The sequence below is a fragment of the Varanus komodoensis genome, unplaced genomic scaffold, assembly GCF_004798865.1.
Source record: "Varanus komodoensis strain SLA01 unplaced genomic scaffold, ASM479886v1 scaffold18_3, whole genome shotgun sequence".
Classification (NCBI taxonomy): Eukaryota; Metazoa; Chordata; class Lepidosauria; order Squamata; family Varanidae; genus Varanus; species Varanus komodoensis.
This window is the reverse complement of record NW_025335549.1, coordinates 10,628,834-10,653,425: the sequence shown is the minus strand read 5'-3', so window position 1 is coordinate 10,653,425 and position 24,592 is coordinate 10,628,834. Positions and strand designations below refer to the sequence as shown.

Genomic DNA, 24,592 nt, shown 5'->3' with positions numbered 1-24,592 from the left:
GGTTCTTGTCAGTGTGATGCTTGTTTACTTTCATCATCTGCAGGTAAACCTGGAAGAGTTGAAGCAAACATGGAAAAGAGTTGTAACATAAGCAAGACCTGGGAATGTAAGCTTGGATACTTTTGCAGCTAATTCCAGATTTAGTCAGAGTAGATCTATTGAAACCAACAGGACTAAGTCTGGAAACAAATTTATACTTCCTCCCCCATTAATTAATACAATATTTTGCCCAAAACAGAATGGATAGAATGTTCCAAATGAGTGTTCTTACAAATTAGTTAGCATATCTAAACATTATGAGTTAAAAAATCTAGATCACAAGTAGTGTCTCATTTGGTGTAGAGAAAAAAAAACCTCCAAGACATCTTTGGGATGTAACAAAACTACAGACCAATTTTATTGTATCATGTGATCATTTGTGAGCCGCCCCGAGGCTTTGTTGGGGGCGGCATAGAAATGTTTTAAATAATAATAAATAATAATTAAAGTTAACCCAGTCACTTAATCCAAGACATATTGCTAAACAGGACACATGAAGCTACTTCCTTCTGAGGTGGTAGACAAGAAGAATACAGTGAGTTCTTGAAATGTAGGTTAAGTTGTCTGAGCCCTACTAGTGGGCACATATGGAAAAAAGCACATATGTGCCCATGACAGACAACCCATGAGAAGAATCCTTGGTTGTCAAGTTGTGAATAGTGGGTTGATTGTGATTGGGACCAGACAACATAACCAGCCCATGTCTTGAGCATGGGGTACCCATTTCTGCCCAGGCACTGAGTCAGATTGTTCTCCCGCTTTGGCAGGCAGTGGCGCTCCAGATCTTTCATATCATTTATCTGATTATTCTAAAGAAAAGGCCTCAATGGCAGGGTTTGCGCATGGGACCTTCCACATACGAAGCAGACATTCTGCTGAGCTATAGCTCCTCTTTATTGGCCATGCACACATCCTTGGAGGGAGGTGGAATAAAAAAAGCAATAGGTACGTGACATGAGGGGAAAGCAAGTGCTTTGCTTCTGAATTCGTGCAGCAATTTGACCTGTGAACAAGGAGATTCCCCCATTCAACTTGTTAGCCACTGTGCTGCATCAATTCTCTCTCGACCTTCTAACGCTCATTATAAACCGAGTGGCCATGTTGTTTACAGCATGATCCTACACTTGTTTACTTAGAAGGATATAGGGCTTGCAGCCTAAGCCTAGATAAAGCAGTTGCGATCTTTTGTGCCCTGAATATCTGAATAACCACACAAAGCTCAATTCACGTCTTTTATTTTTTTCCAGCATGGTATTTAAAAAGATTTAACATAGATCTTCCACTGACTTTGGTAACACCTGCCTATGATGCGCACACAAGATCGCAGTGGTCTGGAGATTACTTTAACACTGACGAGGTACTAGATTGAACACCACAGTTGTAAAGGATACCCAAACTCTTGCAATGTGCTTAGCAGGCTTTAAACGGCAGGGTGGGGGAGTGCTGAGGCCACATTCCAATTCTAATAATTGAAATGGGGCTTTGTTCACATACATTGCAGAGTGGTAGAATTCTTAAAAACCCTTCACCACTCGACTTCCCATAAAGTGACTATTGCTTGACAAAGGGGGTGGGGTGTCACACCACACACTACTAACAATCCCTGAATTCAGCTGCTTCCACAACAGCATTCACATAAATCAGTGTTGTGCAATTGAATTTGAGTGCTACTAAATCTACAGTCCAAACAACAGGCGGTTTTGTCCTGTTTTGCAGACAAGGAAACTGAGGCACACAGGTAACCTAACTATTGCCCAGCTGAAAAGAGGAGCTCCGAGGCGTTAGTTACCAACATGTATGTCTGCACAGCAAAAGGAAGGTGGATGACTTCTGAACAGAGTGGGCAGTGCTGAAGTAACGGGAGTATGGATCCTGCTGCTTAACAATGATCTAATTTACATAACACATCAAACAAGATTGTCTTAAACTTCCAGGAAAAAAAAGGCTGCTTAGATTTCACTTTGCCCTGGAATATTGCTACCCTTGAGCTGCACGTTAACACACCAAGTTACTCTACTCCAATCTAATCACAGTAAGGCTACAGCATTTGATAGTAGAACTGCTGGCAGCACTACTCCTTAATAGATGTGGTTCTGGTTCTGGAAGAGGAGCTGGCTTGCATCTTGGAGTGCTCTTGAATGCAAGCAGTACAGGTGATGTAAAGCACAGTGATGCAATTTGCAGGAAAGGGCTGCGCTCTCCAGAGCTCAGAGCTTCCTCACAGATGTGGGGTGCAAAATCTATTCGGGGCCAGCATCTCCTTTTCTTTCTTCTCTGACTGGAACCCTGAACAAGAGGTGGATCTGCCTTTGGGATAGCGGGCACAGCATCTTCTCATCTCCTGGAAGATGGCTTCACATTTCGATTCCAAGTAATTGTTTGCTGGAAGGAAGAAGAAACAGCAAGTGAGCAAATGATAAGCAAGCTCTAACGTTGGTGGGCAATTTCTGGTCCCTGCACTGAGGGCTGCATTTTAAAGTACACCTGTCTGGAACTGCTCCCCTGACCCCACCTGTCTTTAGCCAACCCTTCCATTTCACGCTTGTACAAATAAGAGGTCTCCACTGTCTCCCCACCCTAAACCACCCTCTAGAATGCTCAAGTACAAAGAGGACCTCATGATGGATGCCCTCTAGGGAGAAACCCAGTTTCCTCTCTCTCCTGTGACACTAGAAGAGCACTTGACCGCGTGCTGGTATACTAACGAAAGGAACATAAATAATTGCCTCGCACTGATTTAGCCCCTTTGTCCTCCTAGCCTCGTCTTGCTGATGCTGACTGGCAGCAGCTCTCCGGGGCCTCAGGAAGGCGTTTTCTCCAGCTTGGCGTGCAGACACCAGAGACCCAACCTGGAACTATCTGCATAAAAAACAGCTATTCGGCCCCTGAGCTCCAGCTGCAAGGCTCTGTGGGAGACTCCCTGCTGGCTACTGATGCACATCAGTGTCCCAGGCAGACCCATGCAAGGACTTGGGAAGGTTCCTCTAAATTATCCATCCACAGGGCACCAAAACTGCCACAGTAAGTTCCCCAGCTGAAAAACGCCAAGCATTATGTTGTCCACTGGCTCGGAGAGGATTCGGGTCAGTTCCTGGTGCCTGTCAGCAAAGACTAGCCTGCACTCTTAAATCTGGAAGCAAGCTCATCGTGCCCAGAAGCCCTGATTCCAAAGACGGCATGCCGGAGAAAGACTCGCTCTTGGCCGTTGTCGGAACAATATAATGCCTTCTTAAAGCTAAGATGGAAAATAAATTGAAGGGCGGGACCACAGCTTCAAGGGAAAGCAGGTTTTGCCTGCAGAAGCCCACTCTGTTCAAGTCTCTGGGGAGCGGCTGCCGTCTCGTCAGAAACATAGGCAATTACTGGCAAAGCATCTGGCCTGGGAAGAAGGCAGCTGGCAGGGCAGGCAGCCCTGTGCTTACCAGGGATCTGGACTACAACTCTCATAAGCTTCAGGCAGTACAATCAAAGGTAAGGGATGATGGGAGGTGCAGTCCGATACTGGGTGGGCCATACATTGCCCAACCCATCCCTGATCTAGACCTTAATGCCACCTCAGGTGCTATATGGGTAGCTACTGGAGTGCTGATCATTTCTGCTGGTGCTCGGCTTTGGAATTCCTTCACTCAGCTAATACCGTTTGGGGCCCAGGTCAAACCCATCCTATTCAATAACCATTGCTCTTTTTGCTTGACTGCCAGATTTAATGTATTATTGCCAGTCTGTTCTTAGGAATATTTTTACTTCCATTTTATCTTGAGTGGTGGCTTTAAATGGTATCTTTTCTATATATATATTGCCTGACAGAGCTGGGATGGGCCGAGGTAGAAATCTGTTTCCACAGTAAATAAAAATGAAACAAAACCAAGCGCTGCCAAATGACAATACATACCTTGCAAGCATTTCTGGATTTGACAAGCATATTTCTTGCAGGGGTCTTTCTGAGCCATGGTCAGGGAACTAAAAGGATGGGGTGGGGGAAAAAGAGACAACCCTGGTAAGAATTGTGGGAGCAAACTAACAAGGCAGTCTCAGCCCTGCCTACAATCAAAAGAAGGTTAATTCCCCAGATTTTGGTCTAGCCAAGGATCTCCCCTGTCCCTTGCCACAAACTACTTTTCTTAGTCAAGTGAAGGCCTCTCTCAGATCCCTCCATTGCCACGATCTCAGAATCACCTGAAAGAGCTGTTTACCCAAGTGGCTTGGTACAGCACAGATGTCCCCTTCCTCACCTCTCACCAAATTTGCCACGGAGACATTAACATTGGTCTGAGAAACAAATGAAAGGGCAGGCACAGAAAGAAATCCCTTCTTGTATGGATTTGGTGCTCCCCCCACCTTCCAAAACATGCCAGTTTTGGAATGATGGTTTTAGAATAACACAAAGGCTTTTCTGATTTCAAATGTCTCTCCGTGCTTCCAGATCACAAGAAAACAAACATATTTAAGGGGGTTGCATCTGTCGAAGAACAGCAGCTGGCAGCGAGCTTCATTGAGAAGAAAGGTTCCTTTGTGAGGAGGCAGCTGTCTGAACTGTAAAACCTTGAAAATCAATTGGTCAGGCTGCCCTGAAAACACTGAAAAAGGAGGACACCAAGGTAAGCACTGATGATGCCAGTAGGGAGCCGGGTTCTCCCCCAGGCCAGCGCCTCGTACAACACGAATGGCTGAAGTCATTCCTGGCAGTGCTGCGACTGATTGGCAGGTGAAACCAACTCTACCGCATCCTTGCTTGTCAGACAGCTCAGCCTGGTCAAGGCATTCAACTCGGTGAGGACGCACGAGCTGCCTTGGAGGGCATCTCATCCAGCATTCCATCACTGGCTCCCCACACGTTTCCGGGAAGAGGGCACAGGGAAGCCTGCCAACTCCTGCTGCATCCTGACTTGCCAGTAGGAGAGAGGCGGTTCCAGTCTGCCTACCTAAAAGTCCCCCTGTAATTTCAGCGGGTGGCCATGGCACTCTTCTTGACTGCCTGTCCTAAGCTCTTGGGTGCTGCTGCTGGGGGCCGTTAAGGGAGCTGCCTGCCACACTCTGCAAAGGAGGCAGCTGCATTTTAGTGCTGGGAGTTATCACATTAAAAAAAACTCAGACACGGACACCATCCTAGTCACAGCTCCTGAAAGACAAAAAAACCCAGCACATTAAAGAATCACTGCGAGTGAGCATGGATGAGCACCAAAAGCAAAGAAGAAACGGGGGTGGAGGAGGAAGTGGCGCCCCTCACCTGATTTAATCACTTGGCAGGAGTTTTAAGAGCAGCTCCTCCACTCCCGTGATCTGTGAAAGACAAACGAAGCATTCAGCGCCACCAAGGAAAGGCTCGGTCACCTGCAGCAGCCTTCGGATGATTCGCAGCCCTGCACAGGAAGCAATCCACCTACCATCAAGTGGTGTTCGATGCCCCAGATGCGGGAGTTACTGTCTCGGTACTGCTGCCCCTCTGAAAGCTGCCACATGTGCGGCAACTGGGATGCAGGGAGGCGGCTTGGGCGTACCGCCTCACCCAGGGGGACCCGAACTCTTCTGATCCGGGCTTTCAGGGTACCTGTCTCCTGGGGAGAAGGACAAGGTAGCAAAACGAGGAAAAGGGAGGGGAACATTAAGAGTTGCTAAAAGGCTAATGCCAAAACACTAAAGTAATCCAAATTAAAGAGTGCTGAGAATCTTACTTGCCTCTTCGGATGCCACCAGCCATGTTTTCTGGTTCTCATCACAATAGACACCTGTCCGTCGCACCCAGAGCCGGACAGGTGGAGCTCGGGCATCGCCTCCTTCCTCTCCTTCTGCCATGCCCTCTTATCTTGCTAGGAAGGCCCTCCCTTGGGTCCCATCCTAAATATAGCCCACTTTGTCTCTGAACAAAGACATGGAATGAACTGTTAGTCCGCAACGGGCCAACACCTGACACAAGAGCTGGGTGGTGTGCAGGTGCCTTGCACTGAACGAAGGTTTTTGGTTTGGTTTTGTTATGTCTTTTACTTGGCAGGGGAAGAGAATTTAGGAAAGTATGACTGCCACAGTAGAGTCAAGATGTTTGCGAGGTGTGAAGTAGATCCCGCCTGAAAGGCACCTAATAGTCTCTGGGGGTGAAAGATGCTACTGAATCATGAGCTTTGGCTTGGCGCACTGGTGGTCTATCATCCGTTGGTGAGACCCTACCACCATTCAAGTGGGCAGCAAACGCATGCGGGTTTGCCTCGCACAGCAGTCGGTGACTCGCTGCCTGTGAACTGATTCTTGCCAGTGGATTACTTGCGCCGAGGCCGCTAACTGGCCGACCCCATCCTCCCAGAAAGACAGAAACAGACAATAAACAAGCAGGAGTGGTCTGTTTCTTCTACAAAGTCTGGAAACAGTCCACATCCTTTTGCCAGCTATCTCCTCTGGCGTTGCTCAAAATACAGCTAAGTACTGGGGAAGATGTGGACTGGGCACAAAAAGTCGAAGAAGCAGGAGAAAGAAAGTGGCTCACTCATCTCAAAATGTACACTAATTTTGCCCGCCTCCATTTCTCTGCTCCAATCAAACTGTGGATTGGTCCACAGCGGCAAAGCACAATAAATATTATTTCATCAGGAAAGGCTTATTATCCCTGCTTGGTGTTTCAGAACTGAATTGGCAATGTGGTGATCCTTCTCCAGTACAGAAACAGGAGGTCCCTTGGAGAAAGGGAGGTGAAGGAAAGCCAGACATTGGAAAGCCTGGCTGTGCAGATGAAATGCCATCTTTTTGGCATCCTCATTTCATGAAGGCCACCGTAGAGACAAAGCACAAATGACTCTGAACAGGAAAATTATTCTTCAGTAATCTAAGACGAGGGCACGGACATTGCTGAGAATCTGTTTCTCAGAGTTCTGCCTTCATTTTATACAGACCTGAGTGTGTTTTGGTGCCAATGGAAGGTACTTTTTCCTTCTCCTAATTGCTCTGCAGGAGTCAATTTTCATGAGGGATTTGCAGCCGGGAAGGGAAGCGTTGACACTCTCCTTCTCACATGCTGCAACCCCTCTGCCAAATCTTTTGCTGCACAGCAATTCGATGGGAGTGGGGAACAACAATGTTTTTTCCATTGCTTTGGGACGATCTGGATCAGAGTGCAATTAATTGTATTTATTTTGACATAATTTGGATGAGTGATTCATTTGTTTTCCCCCCTTGTGAAATTTAAATAAAAAATTCTATTTATTTCTAAATGTGCTTATATAGACACAATTAACATATGCAGATTTGGGTTCTATGGACCTAGGCCCTGATTTTTTTTAAATGCTTAGCAATGTTCCTGGATGGGCAAGAGCAGTTGTGGAAAGAAGGTAAGTTTTATCGAACAAAATGTACAAGTCTTTCTGAAGTGCAGTGAAGCAGTGATGTTCTAAACGGCTACAATGCTAGGTTCAAATCCCATTTTAAGTTTAATGATAAGGGAAAGGAAGACCACTTTGATGGCACTCCTGACAGAAAAAGGATGTGCTGGCATCTGCAGTCAGATCACTGCAAGAGAAGCCAGTGGTGAGCAGGATAAAGATAGGAAGTATTCCTCTGAAATCGACTGGCCAGGACAATTTCTTCAGCAACTTTGAGCCTCTTTGGGATCAACTTGATAAACGTACCATGTTCTGAAGGGGAAACAACGCACAGGAACCAAAAGTCAGTGTGCTAGCAATGCTACACAACCAGTTTTCAAACAAGGAGGAGCATTCAAATCAAACGGATGCCGGATGCCGCATACACTGGCCCCTCTCTCCCTGTAAGTTGAAACACGATCCAGGGCATTCAAACGCCTCCTTTCATTCAGCAGCAAACTTCACACAGCACAGAACCCCTTTATTCCACCTTGGGACTACATTTGAGCTTGATTCAGGGCTGTCGCTTCCCTCTCCTCCACACTGCACCTTGGCCTTCCCAAGAGTTTTCTATCTACGCAGTCAGAACATCAAATTTACATTGCGGCAACATCGTCTGTGACAAATTCAATTAACATTGGTGGTTCCAACATGAGCAATTTCCTTACGAAAAGAGACAGCAGCCCAGAAGTCTGACAAACTTCCTGTTTGTACACAGCAAAGAAGTTGTGCAGAGCAGGTGGCCAGTGTGGTTAAAGTTAGGGTGATCCCGCTCTATCTCCCTCCCACAAGTGTGCGATGTGTCTGTAACATAAGCTGCCACCTCTAGAACTGGAAACAGTGGCTCATTTCCTCAGCTGTTACTTTTCTTTGGAGGCAGGAAACGGAGGTCAGAAATAGAGAGCAGCAGAAAGGTCGTATAAGCCACTGTTACTATAGCATCACTGCCCAGAAACTGATTAAATAACCAAGACATTACTACCACACCTATTATGACCATGATGAGCTTTTGAGTTTCTATCTTAGGTTTTGATCACTGATGTTTCTCCACCCTACACCTTTTGAACAGAGCCTAAGGGTATGTATCAGCATGCCTTGGGGTGTTCTTGAGAATACAGACAATTATTAAAACAAAATAGAAGCCGTGGAAGATATATTTTACAAGAAGATGAAGTAGGAATGAGATTGGGGTAATGGGGTAGGCCAGGTAAGAATTGTGCTGGAACTCAGCTCTTACAAAAGAACTCTGTAGCACCTAAATAGCAATTGATTAGCAGAACTTGGATCAAAAGAATTGTGTACTGAAAGGTGCAACACAAAAGCGGAGAAATGCTTACTCTTTGGCTAGCCCTTCCTACAAGGCTCTGCTACAGCACATCTTCAACATCCAGCCTGACAAGTACAAAATGACAGACTGATTTTTTTTCTCTTGTTATTAATCCTGACAAAAGAAGCAGTTTCTGGCTCATGGGAATGTACATTCATCCAGCTCCTGAGACTCGCAAGATTTTGGAGCTGTATGGAAAATGCCTCTTTCTGAGCCATTCTTCTCCAGCTGGGTGCCCTCAAAATGTACGGGACCACAAAACCCATCAGGGCTAATGATCGTGCTGACTGGTCCAACACATCCAGAGGTCACCAGGTTGGGAGAAGCCAAGCAGTCTGGTATCAGAAGGAAGGGTTGGTGAAGTTAAGTTCAGTGACTTCAAGACAACTTGTGACAATAACAACAGAGGAAAACAGTGTCATCCTGGTTGGGTTTCCATTGGGAGGGCTCCTAGATCTTAGCAAATTCATTTCAAACAGGAATCCGGCAGACAAACCCTTTCCCATCACTGCCTCCCAGAAGTGATATTTGTTGAACTTCTGCTTGTCGAACTACTGTTGCAACTGGGGGGCTGACTGCCTGCCTCATCCAGCAGCAGCACAGAGACAGTGTCTTCTATTGTGTGCCCACCTCTCCAGTTCTCTGCTAGTCTTCGCGTTGCCAGTCCCTTCCTAGGTTCACCACTTCTTTCCCAACCTCAGAAAGCAACTCTGAGCCATATCAGCCTATGGCAGCTAGAAACTCAACAGGTCCAACCTTTCTTCGCACAGAAAGGGGGAGGCTATGCCTGTTGAATCTTCTGCCTGCTGGACAACTGCAAAGGAGTGAGACTGGCCTCCCCATAAATCCTCCTCGACCCCCCACTCCCCATATTCCGGGGAGTCTCGGGGACAAGAGATTAACCCTATTCCCACTACAGCGGATGAGCAAACAGCCCAGGTCTCCACGCAGGGAAAAAAAACCCACAGCTCTTCTCTCCTTCCCAGCCACTCCCCCCTTGCCTGGGGAAGAACCAAGCCACGTTGGGGGGCCAAGGATGGGCCTCTCAGGACACACACCCCTCCTCCAGGGGCTTCCCCCTCACCCCGCTTGCTGGGCGCACGCAGGCTGCGCTGCCCAAGTCCCCCCGCCCCTCCCCCGGGCGGAACCGACCTGGCCCAGCGTCACCAGCGGAACTTAGGAACGCTCCAGTCGGGGCCAGGCCGGGCACTTCCGGCCTCGGACCGGAAGCTGGCGTTGTCCGGGAGACGCAGGGCCTAGGCGGAAGAGTTCGCGTATTAGGTTGATTATTAGTCCGTTTGCTTTGCAGTTTCCTTGTTCTCCTTATCGAGAGCTGCAGTAGCTGCAGGGGCGGCGACAGCTCCGGAGGAACGACGCAGGTCGTGATGGCGGTACAGGCGGCGCACCTGGAAGCGGACGCCTTCTTGGTCTGCCTGAACCATGCGTTGAGTACCGAGAAGGAGGAAGTCATGGGCCTTTGCATTGGGGAGGTAGGAGAGGAGGGCGGCTACTTGCGCTCTCTCCAAAGGACGTTGATTTGCATATTTGCATATGCTGATTTATACGCGTAGGTGTGATTGTAAAAGCAATTACTGCAGTTGAAGTAAACATACATTAGATCTGATAGTGTGGTAGACCAAAGTGAAGTGTCATGCACTTTCATTCTGCTTTTCATGTCGTTAGTGTTGATGAGTAACTTCAAGTCCTTTTCTCTTACGGCTTATGATTCTTAATTTTTACTTATGGCTTGAATCGGGTAGTCCTTCAAGTAGAGAATTGTTCTCTGTAAAGTAGAATGCATTGATACTTTAGAGGAAAGGAGAAACACCTTTTTGTGTTTCTGATTTCTGCTTTTGAGATTGGAAGCTGACCAGGGAATGCCACTGTAGAAATTAAGAGCGAGAAAGAGGGCAAGAAAACCTGGAGCTGTTTCCCATATGCAGCTTTATGCATGTTTAGGCAGGAAAAGCCCTGCAGCTCCTAGTATAGCTCAGCCCAGCTAAGAAGTGCTGAGAGCTGTAGACATTTTTCTGTTTTAGCATGCACAGGATTACACCTTTAGCAGCTGTTTGTTGTTAGGATACACTCATGTACCTGTTTCCTTGGGGAGTATGCCCCATTGAACTCGGTAGAGCTTGCTTCTAAGTGCGTAGGTATAGGTTTTATTTCTTATATTTATATCCTACTTTTTTCCATGCAAGGAACCCAAGGCAACTGACAGAATCCTTCTTGGCTCCATTATCTCTTCACAACAACTGTCTGAGCTAGGCTAAGTTGAGAATCAGTGACTGGCCATAAGTCACCCAGTAAATTTCATGGTCACGTGGGTACTGGAACCCAGAACTTCCAGCTTTCAGGCTTACACTTTAACTCCACACTGGCTTGCATTGTAAGACAGTTAATTAAACCCCTGTAAATTTGTACCTGGGAAAAACTGTATGAGGAAAATGCCTTGTAAGATGTAACTTGCCATCTACATTTTTATAAGCATAGGTGCAGTGCAAGGTACCTAAAAGATCTAGGGCTCAGGCCAATAGGGCAAAAAGAAAGAAATGTACAATGTTGCCTGTCTTGCTTTACATGTGTAAATGTATGTGTCTGATTAGAAATGATTACTATAATTTAAATTTTATAGAAAGAAAACTAAATAACTTCTTGCTTTCTTTCAGGTTGACACTAGCCGAATTGTTCACATTCACTCTGTAATCATCCTACGCCGGTCAGATAAAAGAAAGGATCGTGTGGAGATTTCTCCTGAGCAGCTCTCAGCTGCTTCAACAGAAGCAGAAATATCCTTTGTCAAAGAGGGTATGGGGTGAAGCCTTTCAGATGATTTTAAGGCAGGCAGTCCAACAATTCTGTGTTTCTGTGGAAGACATTTCAAATGCTTTGTAAAAATTGCCCTAGAAGAAAAAGCTTCCAGACAATAGCTCTTTCCTAATATGATTTGTTATCCTGGAAGATAATTTTGTACAAATATCCTGTGCATGTGACCTACTGCGTAAGTCACTAAACAAAATCCTGACCTTAGCAAATTGCTGCAGTTCCTTCACCTTTAAAATGTTCCAGCAGCCTCAGAGGGCCGTTTCATTTACCTGCAAGTGGGATTCTTTTGGGTTTTTGGAGAAACCTTAACTAACACACAGATTGGCTGAGTTAACAGGGCGGCCCATGAGAGTGGTGGGCTGGTATCATTCCCATCCTCACATAACAGTTTGGCCATCTCATGTAGGTAAGCTATTTTTCCTGCGTGAAAAGTGTATCCATGAGCCTATGTAGGCTGACTTGGAATGTCCAGAGGGCTTAATGGTGGTCAAATTGTGGTGTGGGGCACTTTGTAGGGGCAAGGAATGCGAACTTCCATGCAGAGTAACATCCTAAGACAATTGGAGCTGCCTTCTTTCCTTGGCCCCCACTGACTAAGACTTGGGTTGGTTGAAGGCTGGGGGAGATGTTCTGTTTTTCTTTTAATACCTGAGGAATATTAATTCAGCACTGATCCTTGTATGCAGCTAGAGATGGCCGGATGCCATGGTGTGTGCCACTCTTAACACTCACCTATATAGCAAATTATTGATCCGTAGAAGTTGGAGATTCTCCAAGGTTGAGGAATTTTATAATGGAGTCCCAACACTTTGAGAAACACTGTTTTGAAAGAATTGCATTGAAATGGAATTGTGCTTCTTGAAATCCCAAGTATATTTCATTCTCACATGGAAAAAGTTCAGTCCATGTTTCTAAGGAAGTTCTTTGGCCTTCTTCCCTGTGTGCAGAATGCAGCCATCCATCTGGAAGTAGGGATTTGATCTGTTCAGTGCAAGGCATGGATTGGTGGCTAAGTTTACATTTTCGAGCAGCTCTACCAGTAGCTACCTTTCTCTGTTGTTTTTGGAGACGTGACAGAAGCTCCATAGGATAGGTTTCTCTGCAGAAATGTTGGGCACTTATGGGCTGGGGAAGCCCCAGTTTCTGTTGGACAAAGATTAATAGACCTGGATCTTCAGTACTTGAGAACTACTGCTAATAAAACTTGTTCCTTATTGTTTCATCTTGACTGCAATGACTGCTATAATGTTGGAATTACTGCAACCCCATATCTGTACACACTAACTATTCCAAATACAGAAGAGCTTTTCCTCCTGCCCATTTCAGTGTGCTGCCATTGGCACTATTAAAAGGACAATTTAGCAAGACCTTGGTCAATGACCAGATATGTTCTTGTGGTGCTAGAAACAGTGGAACAAGTCCTCTTATATTGCAGTTTTGATAGAGCATGCAGAGAGAAATTGATTAGGTGATTAATAACAGATCTTTATAGGAATAATTCTCCCACTGTGGCATCTACTTGTTTAAGGGATGTATCCTCTTATATCACTGGAAATGCTGCCAAATTTTTTATGACTGCAATGCAAATTAGGAAAAATGTGGTCATCTGCTTGAGTGAAATTACTGTCTAAATTGTACTTGTTTTAACTGTATTTTGTTTTTACTGCTGCTGTTTCAGCTGTTTATTAATTTCCCTGGTCTGTGATAGTAATGAATGAAATGAAATCCCATATATGGAGCTGCAGCTGAATAAGCACATGAGTCCTGTGTGTCTCTTGAGCTCGACTGTAATCTTTCTTTTATTGGTTTATGTGCTAATCCTGGCTTTAGTCTGCAAATGATATCCATTAGGTGGGCTTGTTGCTGAGGCTTTCTGCTGTTTTTGGAGAAAAGAAACATCTCTCTGGGTTCAGCATTCCGTACTGCAGCAGCTCTTTGGGCAGGGATCACTCAAATGTTGACTTTGTCATTTATTTCACCATTTCTTACGTCTGCAGATGTCCGCACGCAAGCAATTTATCAGATGATGGACCAAGGGTTTGTGGGACTTATCTTCTCCTGTTTCATTGAAGATAAAAACACGAAGGTAAACCATGCACAGATAAATGCCCCCTGCTGCTGTTACAGCCCAGGTGTTCCATGCTCTCTCTGCCTGAAAGCCATGCCTTAATTCTGCTTGAAGCAGGTTAAAGAGACTAGAAACGGTCAACATGGTGCTTTTTAGTGCTGCAGTCATGATTTCCCCTTTACCTCTGAGCTCAGTGGTTTTAGTGTTGAAGCACAGAAAGCTAAACTGGAGGTGAAGATGAGGTTTCCCTGCACAATGGTCCCATCCTCACTTGGTGATACACTTTCCATTTGCGACCTAGATATTAATATTTCAACATTTGACAGTGAAGTGAAGCAAGTACATGAACTTAGTGGCAAAGGACTATTCTCAGCTGCTTTGGCCTTTTTTACCTCTGTGGATGCTTCCTGATAAATCCTTCAGGAGAACCCAAATGAAACACACAGACCCCTTGTGGAGCTCGGCAGGGATTCAGGAGGGGAAAACATAGAACTGGGTAATTGGAAGTGTCTGCAATTGGGGCAGAACCTGCTTCACAAACTGTTCTCTTGAGTAAGTTAACACAGACCGGAGGTAAGTTTCTGAGCTGCAGAAACCTCTAGGTTAACAGCCCTCCTGATTTCTGTGGGTTTAGTGAGCTCAAGAGTTGCCGAAGGAGTTTGGCCAGAGGTGTTATCAAGTGGAAGGAACCTGAAATGAAGGCAATAAGACATTCTAATCTTTAAGGTGCCATAGGATTCATTGTCACTTAGTGAGACATGAACTATAAAATTAAACTCAGACCTGAAGCTGGGAGGTATAATTGCAAGATATATGGGCATTTGGGATGGGAGCTTGGGGAAGATGTTTTGCATGACCTCCTTTCACTTTTTAACTTGTTTATATCTGTTCATTGGTTCAGACAGGCCGGATTCTTTATACCTGTTTCCAGTCCATTCAAGCTCAAAAGAGCTCAGAGTAAGTGCTCTGTTGAACAGAAGACTTCAGTGAACTCGTCTCCACCTTATTTTTCTTTAAATTCCTTTCCTTTCCTTTCCTACATGCAGTAGCGCTAATGTGTTATTTGAGTCTTCACTGCTTGACAACTATTGCGAAAGCTTTTATCCACCTCAGGGATAGGCAACCTTCTTGGACCCATTGGCACATCTGGCAATTTCACAAACTTTTGGGCACCTCCACAAAAAATCTGTCATGGGGAGGCATAGCTTGTTGCAAAGGATGACTAACCTGCCCCAAGACTGAGCATAAGGGAGAGGTGTGCTTGAGCCGCAAACATCTGCTAAACATCTGCTTTGAACCCATAATTTGAGATCAGCTGAAACCTATTTCACAGGAGGCAGATTCTTTGCCTTCACCCTCTGCTCTGTCAGCTAACCAATTCCCTCCTTACCTTTTCCTCCTTTTTATTCTCTCTACTCGCACCCCAATGTATCCATTATATAATTGAATAGCATGCAGTGCCAGGAAAGGTACCCAGGTGTGCATTGGTTCCTACCAAGACCAGAATGTCTAATCCCAATTTACTTCCTGCCAGTATCCTCTGATTGTGATGTGTCTTTCCCTTTATATTGTCCCCCTTTAGTTAAGCCAGTCTACCTTCTTTTTTGTATAGCAGGGAGCATATTAAATCATTCACAGAGAGCAGGAAATGTATATTTATTTTTAAAAGCATATTATCCTACTTTTTAGGCTTAGGATAAATATTTTTAGCCTGTGCTCTGCCTCTGGGACCTTCCCGCAAGTGGCAGCCCCAAGAGAAGTGCGTAGGGTGGCAACTGCAGGGAGGGGTTTTGGTGCTGGACTCCCATCTATGGAACCTCCCCACTGTGCTCAGGTTGGCACTGAATCTGCCATCTTTTCAGTGCTGGGTTAAGACAGTTTTCTTTTCTGAGGCTTTTAAGAACTTACTTGGCCACCAAGGGGCTTGCGGGGAATCATTACGTAGTTCAGAATCAGTTTTTTTCTTTGTGTTGTTGGTTTTTATTATCTCGTTTTCACTGTTACAAACTTGTTCATTTTTTCCCTACTTTTTGTCATACTTATTGCATTTTTATCATTTGTTTTTATGGATTGTGTAAACTGTCGTGTAAGCTTTGGCTGTGAGGTAGTATAGAAATGAAAATAACAACACCACCACCACCTCTGGAACAATTTATAATAATAAGATAGTCCTTGCTGTCTGACTTGTAGTCTAAAAGATTCTACATAATAGGAACAGGGACTGGAAGGTAAGAGTGGGGAAAAGCAGATTTTGGCATTAGTCCTTAGGTAGAAAGTTCTTATAAGTACCAACTGGGATACAGAAGGTTAATGGGGAGGTAGCTCTATCGGTCAGTGGACTCTCAGTAGACATACTGGTTAGACCACTGGCAGGCTTGAGCATTTTGAAAATACTTAATTTTGCATGCTTTAAGGATTCTTTACACTTAGAACTTACAAAAATCCACATTTAAAAATGCTCAATCACAAAATTACATGCTAAAGGTAACAGCTAAACAAATAAACTATATCTAGAAAATTCTACAATGCTCAGCCACAATATAAGTCTTAAGTGTTCTGTTTTTAAAAAACTATGTAAATATTGAATTCTTAAAGCCTTAGCCTCAGTATCGTAACTGTCAAGGGACTTAATGCTTCCATCTGTGATATTTACTTAGAGTAAGCCACACTGAAACCTGTGCAATGTACTTCCAAGCAAGCACGTACCCTAATAATACTCCAGTGTATGAAAAGGGAATAATAACATGCACATGCTTCCTTCTGCAGGTATGAAAGAATTGAGATTCCTATTCATGTTGTTCCTCACAACACCATTGGAAAAGTATGTCTTGAATCAGCTGTGGAGTTGCCCAAGATCTTGTGCCAAGAGGAGCAAGATGCTTACAGGAAAATCCACAGGTAAAATGAGGGCTGTGCTCCCTTGTTATCTTCCTTTCCCTGTCACCGTCGTCGTCATTTCTATACCACCCATAGCTGAAGCACTATGGCTGGTTTACAAAATACAAAAGGTTAAAAAGATTAAGAATTGAAAATTGATTTAAAAGAACATAAAAGAGCATTAAAAGACAATATAGGACAATTTTAAAAACTTTGGCTATTGGGTGGTATAAAAAGGAAATAAGTAAATAAAATTAAAAAGACCTGGCCATCAGTAAAAGAAAGGCTGGGCGGCAAAAAGAGAGCAGTCACTTGGCTGTTGGTAGCCTTTCAGCGATAGCCTTAGCTTTCCCTCTTTTGGGTCAAGTGCAACCTGATCGTACGATAAGTCCATGAGTAAAATTGCAGACAGGCTGTTTTCTTGTAACACTTGGATGGAAGTCCTTGTGCACATTCCTCCAACCTGACAGAAAATCTGTGTGTGATTTTTGTGCATGTGCTGCCGTGACATTGGTTTGTTCCCTCTTCCTATGTTTTAGCCTTACTCATCTGGACTCTATAACGAAGATTCACAATGGCTCAGGTAAGCACTTCCAGGTCAAGTGAACTGATGCCACATCTTCTGATCCTGGAGACATGTGCAGAATAGTTGGTCTTACTTATACAGGTAGGCCTGGTGATAAATGGAATTGTTCTGTGCCAGCAGTTTGCAGAGTGCCAGTGATTTCTTCTTTATTTAGAGGTGGACAAGCTCAAGTAAGAAAAGCATAATCTTCATTATATGGGTCTTATATTCACCAGCTCTCCCTGTGCTGTTTAGCCAAGATCTGGTCTTCACACTGTGAGAGATCAGGGTTTGGAGTCAGTCTGCAGGGCAACTGTGCTCATTTGCTGCGGTGGCCAGTGAGATGAGCTCTTTGCTAATACAGTATTTGCACCCAAGCCCCTTCAAGTAGGCTGCAGAGGCCTGGCTTTTCCAACATGCCTCTCATTGCACCGTGCATTGAAGATGCCTATCCTGCATGCAGGCTGCTCTGCAGAGTCAAGTCCTCCTAAACCCATTACCCTCCAAGGTCTTGTGTGTTTCTACCAGGATCAGGCTAAGTCACGCTTGGAGTGCCAAGGCTAATTCCTGCATCCTGCTTTCCTTGCCAGTGTTCACAAAGAACCTCTGCAGTCAGATGTCTGCCATCAGTGGCCCTCTGCTGCAGTGGCTGGAAGACCGCCTGGAGCAGAACAAGCAGCGGATGCAGGAACTGCAGCGCGAGAAAGAGGAGCTCCTGGAGGAACTGGCTGCCTTGGAGTGACGAGAACGAAGGCCACGTAGCCTTGAAGACGAAGCAGCCGTCCTCCTTGCTGCTTCTCTCGCCTCCCTTCTCATTGTGCAGTGAAGGCTGCCCCAAGTGGGAAGGGATCTGCACTCAGACAAAGCGGCGCCTTGAGAGGACGGACACTGGAGGATGCATGTCAATTGGGCAGACGATGCACCTCATTTTTCACACCACAAGCCTCAGAGCTAATTGCACGTGTGCTGTGGGGGTGTTGTGTAGGTACAGCAGTCCTGGTCTTTTACATGCACTCGGTAACAACTAACTGCCAGTGTTTCTCTCTGAATTGCCCCATTGATGGGCTGCAGATACGCACATTTTCTCTCATGTGTTGACTGAAGGATATTATCTTTGTTCCTATTATGCTTCCAAGAAACAGCTGGATCCAGTTGGTGATACTAGCAGGGCAAGAATTGTGTATGTTTTCTGTCTTGTCTATCTTTCAAACTGAATAAAAGTCAGAGGGAAGAGAAGATGACAGAACTGTACTTGACTGCAGCACCTTTTGAATGCCCTTTTCTCCTGGTGTTTTCTTCTCCTTTCCTTGCACCCATTCTGCTCTCTTGACAGAGTCCCTTATTTGGAATCTCGTGGTGGGATAGAGAAGGATCCAAACAATAGCAAGTTTTATTGCTGGCCAGTTAGTTCTTCATAGCAACTTTTTGGTTCATGACCCTTTGATAAATGTCATTAGATGAGATCATCATAGAAAGCTTTTCCTTCTAAAGTATTCTGTAATTGTCCTGTGGGATGCTGCTGAGCTAATTTAGATTTTTCTTTAAAGAACTTTCTCATGGTTGAAGAGAAAAGATGCTGCAGAGAGTGTGCTTGTTTCTCGTTTTGTCACTAGCATCTGATGCTTGTGTACAAATGGTGTATCTCCCCACTCCCTACCAAGAAATCTTTGCTGCTCTCTGGGTGGAGTAGGGGTTGGTGTGATCACCTCCCTGTCATTTCCAGCTAAGCAAGATTTGTACGTTTATAGAGCATTTCAAGGTGTATCTTGCAAACACCATTAGTGGAATGGATACCATCATAGTATCGTCCGTGACTAGGAGTGTCTCTAGCGTTCTATGGGGAAAAGAAATGTTTCTGTGGTGGGATCAGCAGTGCCCCTGGATTTAGCTAAAGAGGCCTGGGAAATCTCCGTATATTCTTCATACCTGGTAGAGTTCGGGTGTTACTTAAGCCTTGTCACTGGGGAAGAAAGCCGAGCAAAAGAAGGCAGAGAAGAGGCTAAGCTGCTGCAGGGGATGGTGATGAACTTGCCATTTTTCCTTCAGGGGCCTAACCTGCTTGATACTCAACCTGCTTGGGCTGATTCTGAGCACTTTATTTTTGAAGTCCTTAAGGATCAGCAGAAGTCACCATTGTAACCTTCTGCGTCTCACCTGCTTCTTGAAGATAAGAACCAGAGATAAATCTACTCAATTTGAAAACATGGGACATGAGGAGGAAGCAAATGTGCTGCAGGAAAGGTGGTGGAGTACCAGATGATGCAGTCAGGCTGGGCTCCAAGCCACACAGTACCATGGAAAGAAATCAGACATACGCAAACGTGCCACTGAGACAGGAATGGTTCTTCCTCACCCTCAGGCAACCAGTTGCACCACAAGCACAAGCCAGCTAAGTATAGCCAGCTACTCAAGGTGTGGACAAGTCTTTGCATGAAGAATCACATGGAGGACATAGTCTTCCTTTGGTACTGGGTCAGACCTTTGATCAGTCAGGTCCGTGTGGCCCTCCAGGTGTTTTGGCCAACACATGGTCCTTGCTTGCATTGACTGGCATTAGGTTTTCATCAGACTCACAGCAGCTCTCCCAAGATCTCACTGTGCCAACGTGCTTCCTTCTAGCATTAAGGATTAGAACCTTGGCTTGAAGAAATAAGGCCCTGCGATTCCCAGGATGCTGATTTCTGCCACAGTGAAATGGGGGATGGCGGCAGGCACAAGGGTTTCACTGCTTTGGTCAGAGGTGTGGGATGCCGAGGAGTGCATGTAGAGGAGTCGGACAGAGAAATGCTGGTTTGGGCTGCAATGTCTAAATTTCCAGGTGTGTGGTCTCTACGGAGCTCCCAGTCGGGCTTGTTCAGTCTTCTATTTACATGACACTTCTGGATATTGGGTAAGTGTAATTGCCTAGCAGGATGTTAGCAACTTCTTGGCCTGCATTAACAAGCGATCGGATCTCCAACACTGGCCCCTGTGCAGGACGGCCGTCTCTCCATGGGCACTTCATGGTGCCCACCAGGCTTGCGGTTCCTTTTTCTTTTCTTTTTTAATCCCTTAACCTATTTTAAACAGTTTTTGGTTCCAAGATCCTGGCATGCTGCTGTTCCAGTCTGCAAAATCAACTTTATTTGGGTTACAAAGAGTAGTTTTGTGTTCTGGGGCTTAATTCTAACCTCTTGCCTAGTGCTTGGGCAAGTTACTTTTCCGTTAACCTCACCAATCTGCCTTCTGGGAAATGAGTGTTTTGTACTCGGGGTAGATTTTAATGAATGGGCAAGGTGCCCCTGTGGCAACCATTCTGTGGGAGTGCCCATGACACCAATCAAAATGCCAAATGTCCATCAGCCCAAGGAGGTTAAGTGGTGCCTTTAGTCGTAGGCTTTGCTACAGAGTTGAAGGATGTAGACTGACCTGTGGTGGGAAAAAGCTAATTGCCTGTTTCCCAGCCCAGGTGCCGAGACTGTGGGATGGCCATCTGCTCCCCTGTTATTAGGGTAATGTGATGCTTGGAGGCCCAGAAGATACATTCTTTCCACTGGAAAGCAGATCCTGGCGCGAATGCGTTTGAAAAAGATGGCTGCAACTGGAATCCCACCCCTGACGACCTTGGGCTAATCCATCCCTTGCTCTGTGCCACTCCCAAATCGATCTGTGCAATTATACTGTCAGATATATGCATAAAATGTAGATCCTGGCATACTTCTGACACATGCCACTGTAAGAAGAGAAGTCAGTCCAAGCCTGTACAGACAGGAGCACACATACCCCACTCCCCCACGAAAAGGAAAAAATGAGATTTGCTTTTTGCTTGGAGACATTTTAACCTGATACCTCATTTTTAAAATGTATGGGATACTTAATGGATGGGCTGATCACTTTTGCTCTAGTGTTAGGCAGGCAAAGATAACGGCATGCCAAAGCGTCTTTCAGTATGCCCTGCTTAGCGAGAGTGCAATCCCACGCACCTGGCCGCAAACCCTACTGAACCCAGCAGCTTTTCTCAGAAAAAATGTGCAGGATTGCACTGTGAACGTTTCAGTTTTGCAGGTATTTGCAAAGAATAATATCTGCCCTGAGTTACTAGGGGGGACAATGCATAATTAGTATCACTTTACCAAAATAAATAAACCATCAAATGCAGCTTAAAAAGGGTGGGCTAAATGTAAACCAATTCCTGAATAAACAATCATATTTTTTGCTTAATAATCAGGTCAACATTTCTCCCTTCTTACTTTTTAAATTATATTATTATATAATAAGTTGTTATTCAATTAACATCAACAACCTTTTCTTTATCTTCTGATACTTTTAAATGTATTCTGTGAAAAGATGCAAGTTCTGTATTTTTCCCAACTTTCGCATGGAAGCACAGGCTGAGAAAACAAGCAGCATTTGTTTGCTTACCTTGTATCATTTATTCTATTGCTACTATTCTCAGAAAGAACTATGAAAATGTGCGAAAACTCCATTTGCTTTTTCCATTGAGTGCTTTAGCCATTAGCTCTGACAAGCTCCACTTCCTGAACACTGGACATCCTTCCGGTTCATCCCTTTTGCTTTCTTAACATTTCACCAAGCTATTCCCTGGCCACAGACTTAAAAAAACAAAACAAAACTGCAGCTTGAAGGGCTACACATTTTCTTCTTGTAAAGGCAAAAGCAAAGCATGCTTATTTACCTGTTGTAAAAATGTATGAACTTAACTGCTTTTCATCCATAAGGCATCCCAGAGTGGTGTCCATACGTGCAAGATAAAAGGCACAAAAGCCATTCAAGCAGTTTTGCATCTAATAACAGTTGTGCTTTGTGTAAAGGAATCCAATAACACGCTGCAGCAGGGACTGCTCTTGTTTAGGAATTCACGCCATCCCCCTTCCCCAGTTTTCCATCCCTCTTTCCCCAGAACCAACATTTAGTGTGTGGTAAATACTTGAAGGCTTTCCCCTTCTTGGGCTGATTTTGGGGCAATCCTGTAGCCCTTCTGCAGCATCTAAGGGATTATGGATTTCTTTGGATTCCTAGAAAGCACTCCAAACCCCTCTTCTCCCTCCCATTGCAGTTGGCATGGGAATAGTCTGGGAGGGAAGTAAAAGGGGTGCTTCAGGTTCAGGGAAAGGGAAGAGTCTGGACAGGCAGGGACACAGACTCACCTGAGGGCTCCACAGCCCCCCCCCTCTGAAAAGCGGCTGCTTGAGGGGCAAAACTCCAGGTCTAGCAGACAATGCAGAGCAACAGCGGTGCTCTGGAGACAATGTTCCCTGTTTGTGTATGTTTGCTAGAGGTGCTGAACCCCTCAGTCCCAGGGATGGACTCTGTTTCAGAGATGTTCTCAGGGCATTTCAGTGGTGGATGGGACTAAAGGCAAATGTGGACGAGCCAAAAAATGCCAGCCTGTTTTCGCTTCAAGCTTTTATGCCGATAATTATGCTGCTGGAGAGGCCTCTGTTGAGTCTTTTTGAATGGAGGGGGAAACGGCAGAAAAGTCAGGAAACCAGCTGATGATTGGTGGGAGCAAAGGGAGTGAGGTTCTGCCCCAGCCGATGTGATGGTGAAATTTCTAGCTATGCTGAGAAAAGGTACGGTTCGCATCAGCCTTCCCCAACCTGGATTCCACTCTGTGACATGCCAGACCACAACTCCTGCTGTCCGACTCCCTTAGAAAGAACCCCTAAGATGATAGGAGTTGTAGTCAAGCACATCTGTGGGAGTTCCAGATTGGGGAGGACTGGTCTACACCATGATCTTGCTGCCTTGTGCCATTCTAGCAGGTCATACTGCTGGATGAGCTGTAAGAAGAATTTGTTTCCCATGCACGCGGTTGGCATAAACTGGCACAGAGCCAGCAGGGAACTTGCAATGCATTCCTCTCCTCTGCCTTCCTGGGTAATGTTACAGCCAGTTTGCTGAGCTCGTGGCTCCCTGGCAGCTGACCTGGCTATTTATAAGCTGGTGGGGAAGCCGAGAGAGGTGGGGAGGGGGGAGCGCTATTCTCCAGCCCAGAACACAGGGCAAAGCTGGGCTCCTACTGCCATTTCAGAACATGTCTGGTGAACCAAAGTTCAGGGAAAGAATTGGACCCACAGTGTGAGAATGTGGCTGTTAAAAAACTCCTCCTCCACCTGTAAAAAAGGAGGGTATATTAAAGGCACAATTTTCTGCATGCTTAGTGAGAAAAATGACTTGTAACACTCAGCATTCCTGACCATTGGAATGCTGGCTGGGGCTGATAGTTGCTGACATCCAAAACACCCCAAGGGAGCCAGGCTGGGGAAGGCTGATCTAATGATCTAGTTAGGTCTGAAAGCACTGGAAGAGAGCATTTCCAATTATGCAGCTTTTCCCTTCTTACTAACTTTAGGTAGGTCCATAGGACCATTTTAGATTGTGGTCCTAGTGGTGATGGTGCTGCCGCCACTGAAGCGCTCAGCATGCGAAGGATGGCCGAACTGGGGCTGTTCTGCATGACCCTTGCAGGTGGAGGATAAGGCTGTCCATGACTTCTGTTGATGAGGGCCAGAGACGGCCTGCAGTACCAGGCAGAGGTGGTCTTTGTATGCCAGTGCCTGGGTTCAGACAACACAACCCAAACTCGAGGGCTGAGTATGGGTTCAGGGTGGGCTGTTGCTGAAATGTGTGTTCATGTGTTGCCTGAACCCAGCTGAGATAACAAACCATGGTGAGCCACACACAGTTTGCAATCCAACAACCAAGCATAACAAGTCATGGCGGCTTAACACAACTGGATTCAGATAATGTGAGTCTGAACATGAGAGCCGGTGTGGTGTAGCAGTTAAGAGCACGGGATTGGGACTCAGCCAACCTGGGTCACAGAGCCAGCTGGGCAACCTTGGGCCAGTCACAGACTCGCAGCCCAACCTATCTCACAGGGCTGTTGTTGTGGAGATAAGATGGAGAGCAGCAAGAACGATGCAGGGCATTTTGAGTTCTTTTACAGAAAATGGTGGGATATAAATTCAATAAACACGTCCCACTTGAGTAATAACCCATGGTTCCATGGCACCCCACACCCAGCCTTTGCTGTGCTGCCTGAACTCAGCGGCTGGGGAGCACAAGCTGTTGTGCACAGGGCCTGCTTGTGGCTTTCCCTCCAGGCATCTGTCCAGGCACTGCTGGTAACAGATCCCTCTTCCCTCTGATTCTGCGTGACTTTATGAGCAGTCCAGGTCCATAGGTGCTTGTGTGGCAGGAAGGCCCCATGAACTGAACGGGGCAATCCTAGGGAAACATACCCAGAACTGCATTTGGAGAGCACGATTGCGCCTGGAGGTGTTGAAATGTGCCAAAGTCACGCATTGCATCTCGAAAGTTGCTCGTCCCGTCGGTTGCTGCCCTTCTCCAACTGCCCTTTGGATCGCAGCTGTCGCGCCCAGAGCGAGGAAGCGTGCGTGCACGGGCAAGCCGAGCGGCCCCTCCGGCCACCTCCCTAGCCCGGCCGCCTCTAGGATCCGGCGGCCGCTCTCCAGGGCAGAGCCGGGGGCGGTCTTTGGGCCCGGGAGGGACACGTGCGTAAGCGGCTGCGCCTGCTATTG

At 45.8% G+C, this 24,592-nt stretch overlaps 3 protein-coding genes and 1 long non-coding RNA gene across 5 annotated transcripts; 2 read left to right on the top strand and 2 right to left on the bottom strand.

Annotated features, from left to right (window-relative positions):
• Window positions 1-1,258: 1,258 nt before the first annotated feature.
• On the bottom strand, window positions 1,259-5,031 carry CMC4 (C-X9-C motif containing 4). The gene is made up of 3 exons (XM_044427195.1): window positions 4,962-5,031; window positions 3,932-3,999; window positions 1,259-2,421 (listed from the first exon to the last, which is right to left on the bottom strand). The coding sequence occupies exons 2-3, from the start codon at window positions 3,987-3,989 to the stop codon at window positions 2,258-2,260; spliced, it is 222 nt and encodes a 73-aa protein (XP_044283130.1). The 5' UTR covers window positions 3,990-3,999; window positions 4,962-5,031; the 3' UTR covers window positions 1,259-2,257.
• LOC123021935 lies at window positions 2,417-5,710 on the top strand. The gene is made up of 2 exons (XR_006414422.1): window positions 2,417-3,510; window positions 4,463-5,710. It is a non-coding gene; the product is annotated as an uncharacterized LOC123021935 (long non-coding RNA).
• On the bottom strand, window positions 5,087-9,753 carry MTCP1 (mature T cell proliferation 1). 2 transcript variants are annotated; one of them, XM_044427193.1, is made up of 4 exons: window positions 5,716-9,753; window positions 5,424-5,594; window positions 5,267-5,319; window positions 5,087-5,158 (listed from the first exon to the last, which is right to left on the bottom strand). In XM_044427193.1, the coding sequence occupies exons 1-3, from the start codon at window positions 5,830-5,832 to the stop codon at window positions 5,272-5,274; spliced, it is 336 nt and encodes a 111-aa protein (XP_044283128.1). In that variant the 5' UTR covers window positions 5,833-9,753; the 3' UTR covers window positions 5,087-5,158; window positions 5,267-5,271. The 2 variants fall into 2 exon arrangements, with proteins under 2 accessions (XP_044283128.1, XP_044283129.1); XM_044427194.1 differs by having other exon boundaries at window positions 5,147-5,319.
• A 209-nt stretch (window positions 9,754-9,962) lies between these two features.
• Window positions 9,963-18,296, top strand: BRCC3 (BRCA1/BRCA2-containing complex subunit 3). Its single transcript, XM_044427497.1, has 8 exons — window positions 9,963-10,199; window positions 11,379-11,498; window positions 11,854-11,941; window positions 13,533-13,621; window positions 14,505-14,560; window positions 16,370-16,501; window positions 17,020-17,063; window positions 17,636-18,296. The coding sequence occupies exons 1-8, from the start codon at window positions 10,095-10,097 to the stop codon at window positions 17,785-17,787; spliced, it is 786 nt and encodes a 261-aa protein (XP_044283432.1). The 5' UTR covers window positions 9,963-10,094; the 3' UTR covers window positions 17,788-18,296.
• Window positions 18,297-24,592: the final 6,296 nt, after the last annotated feature.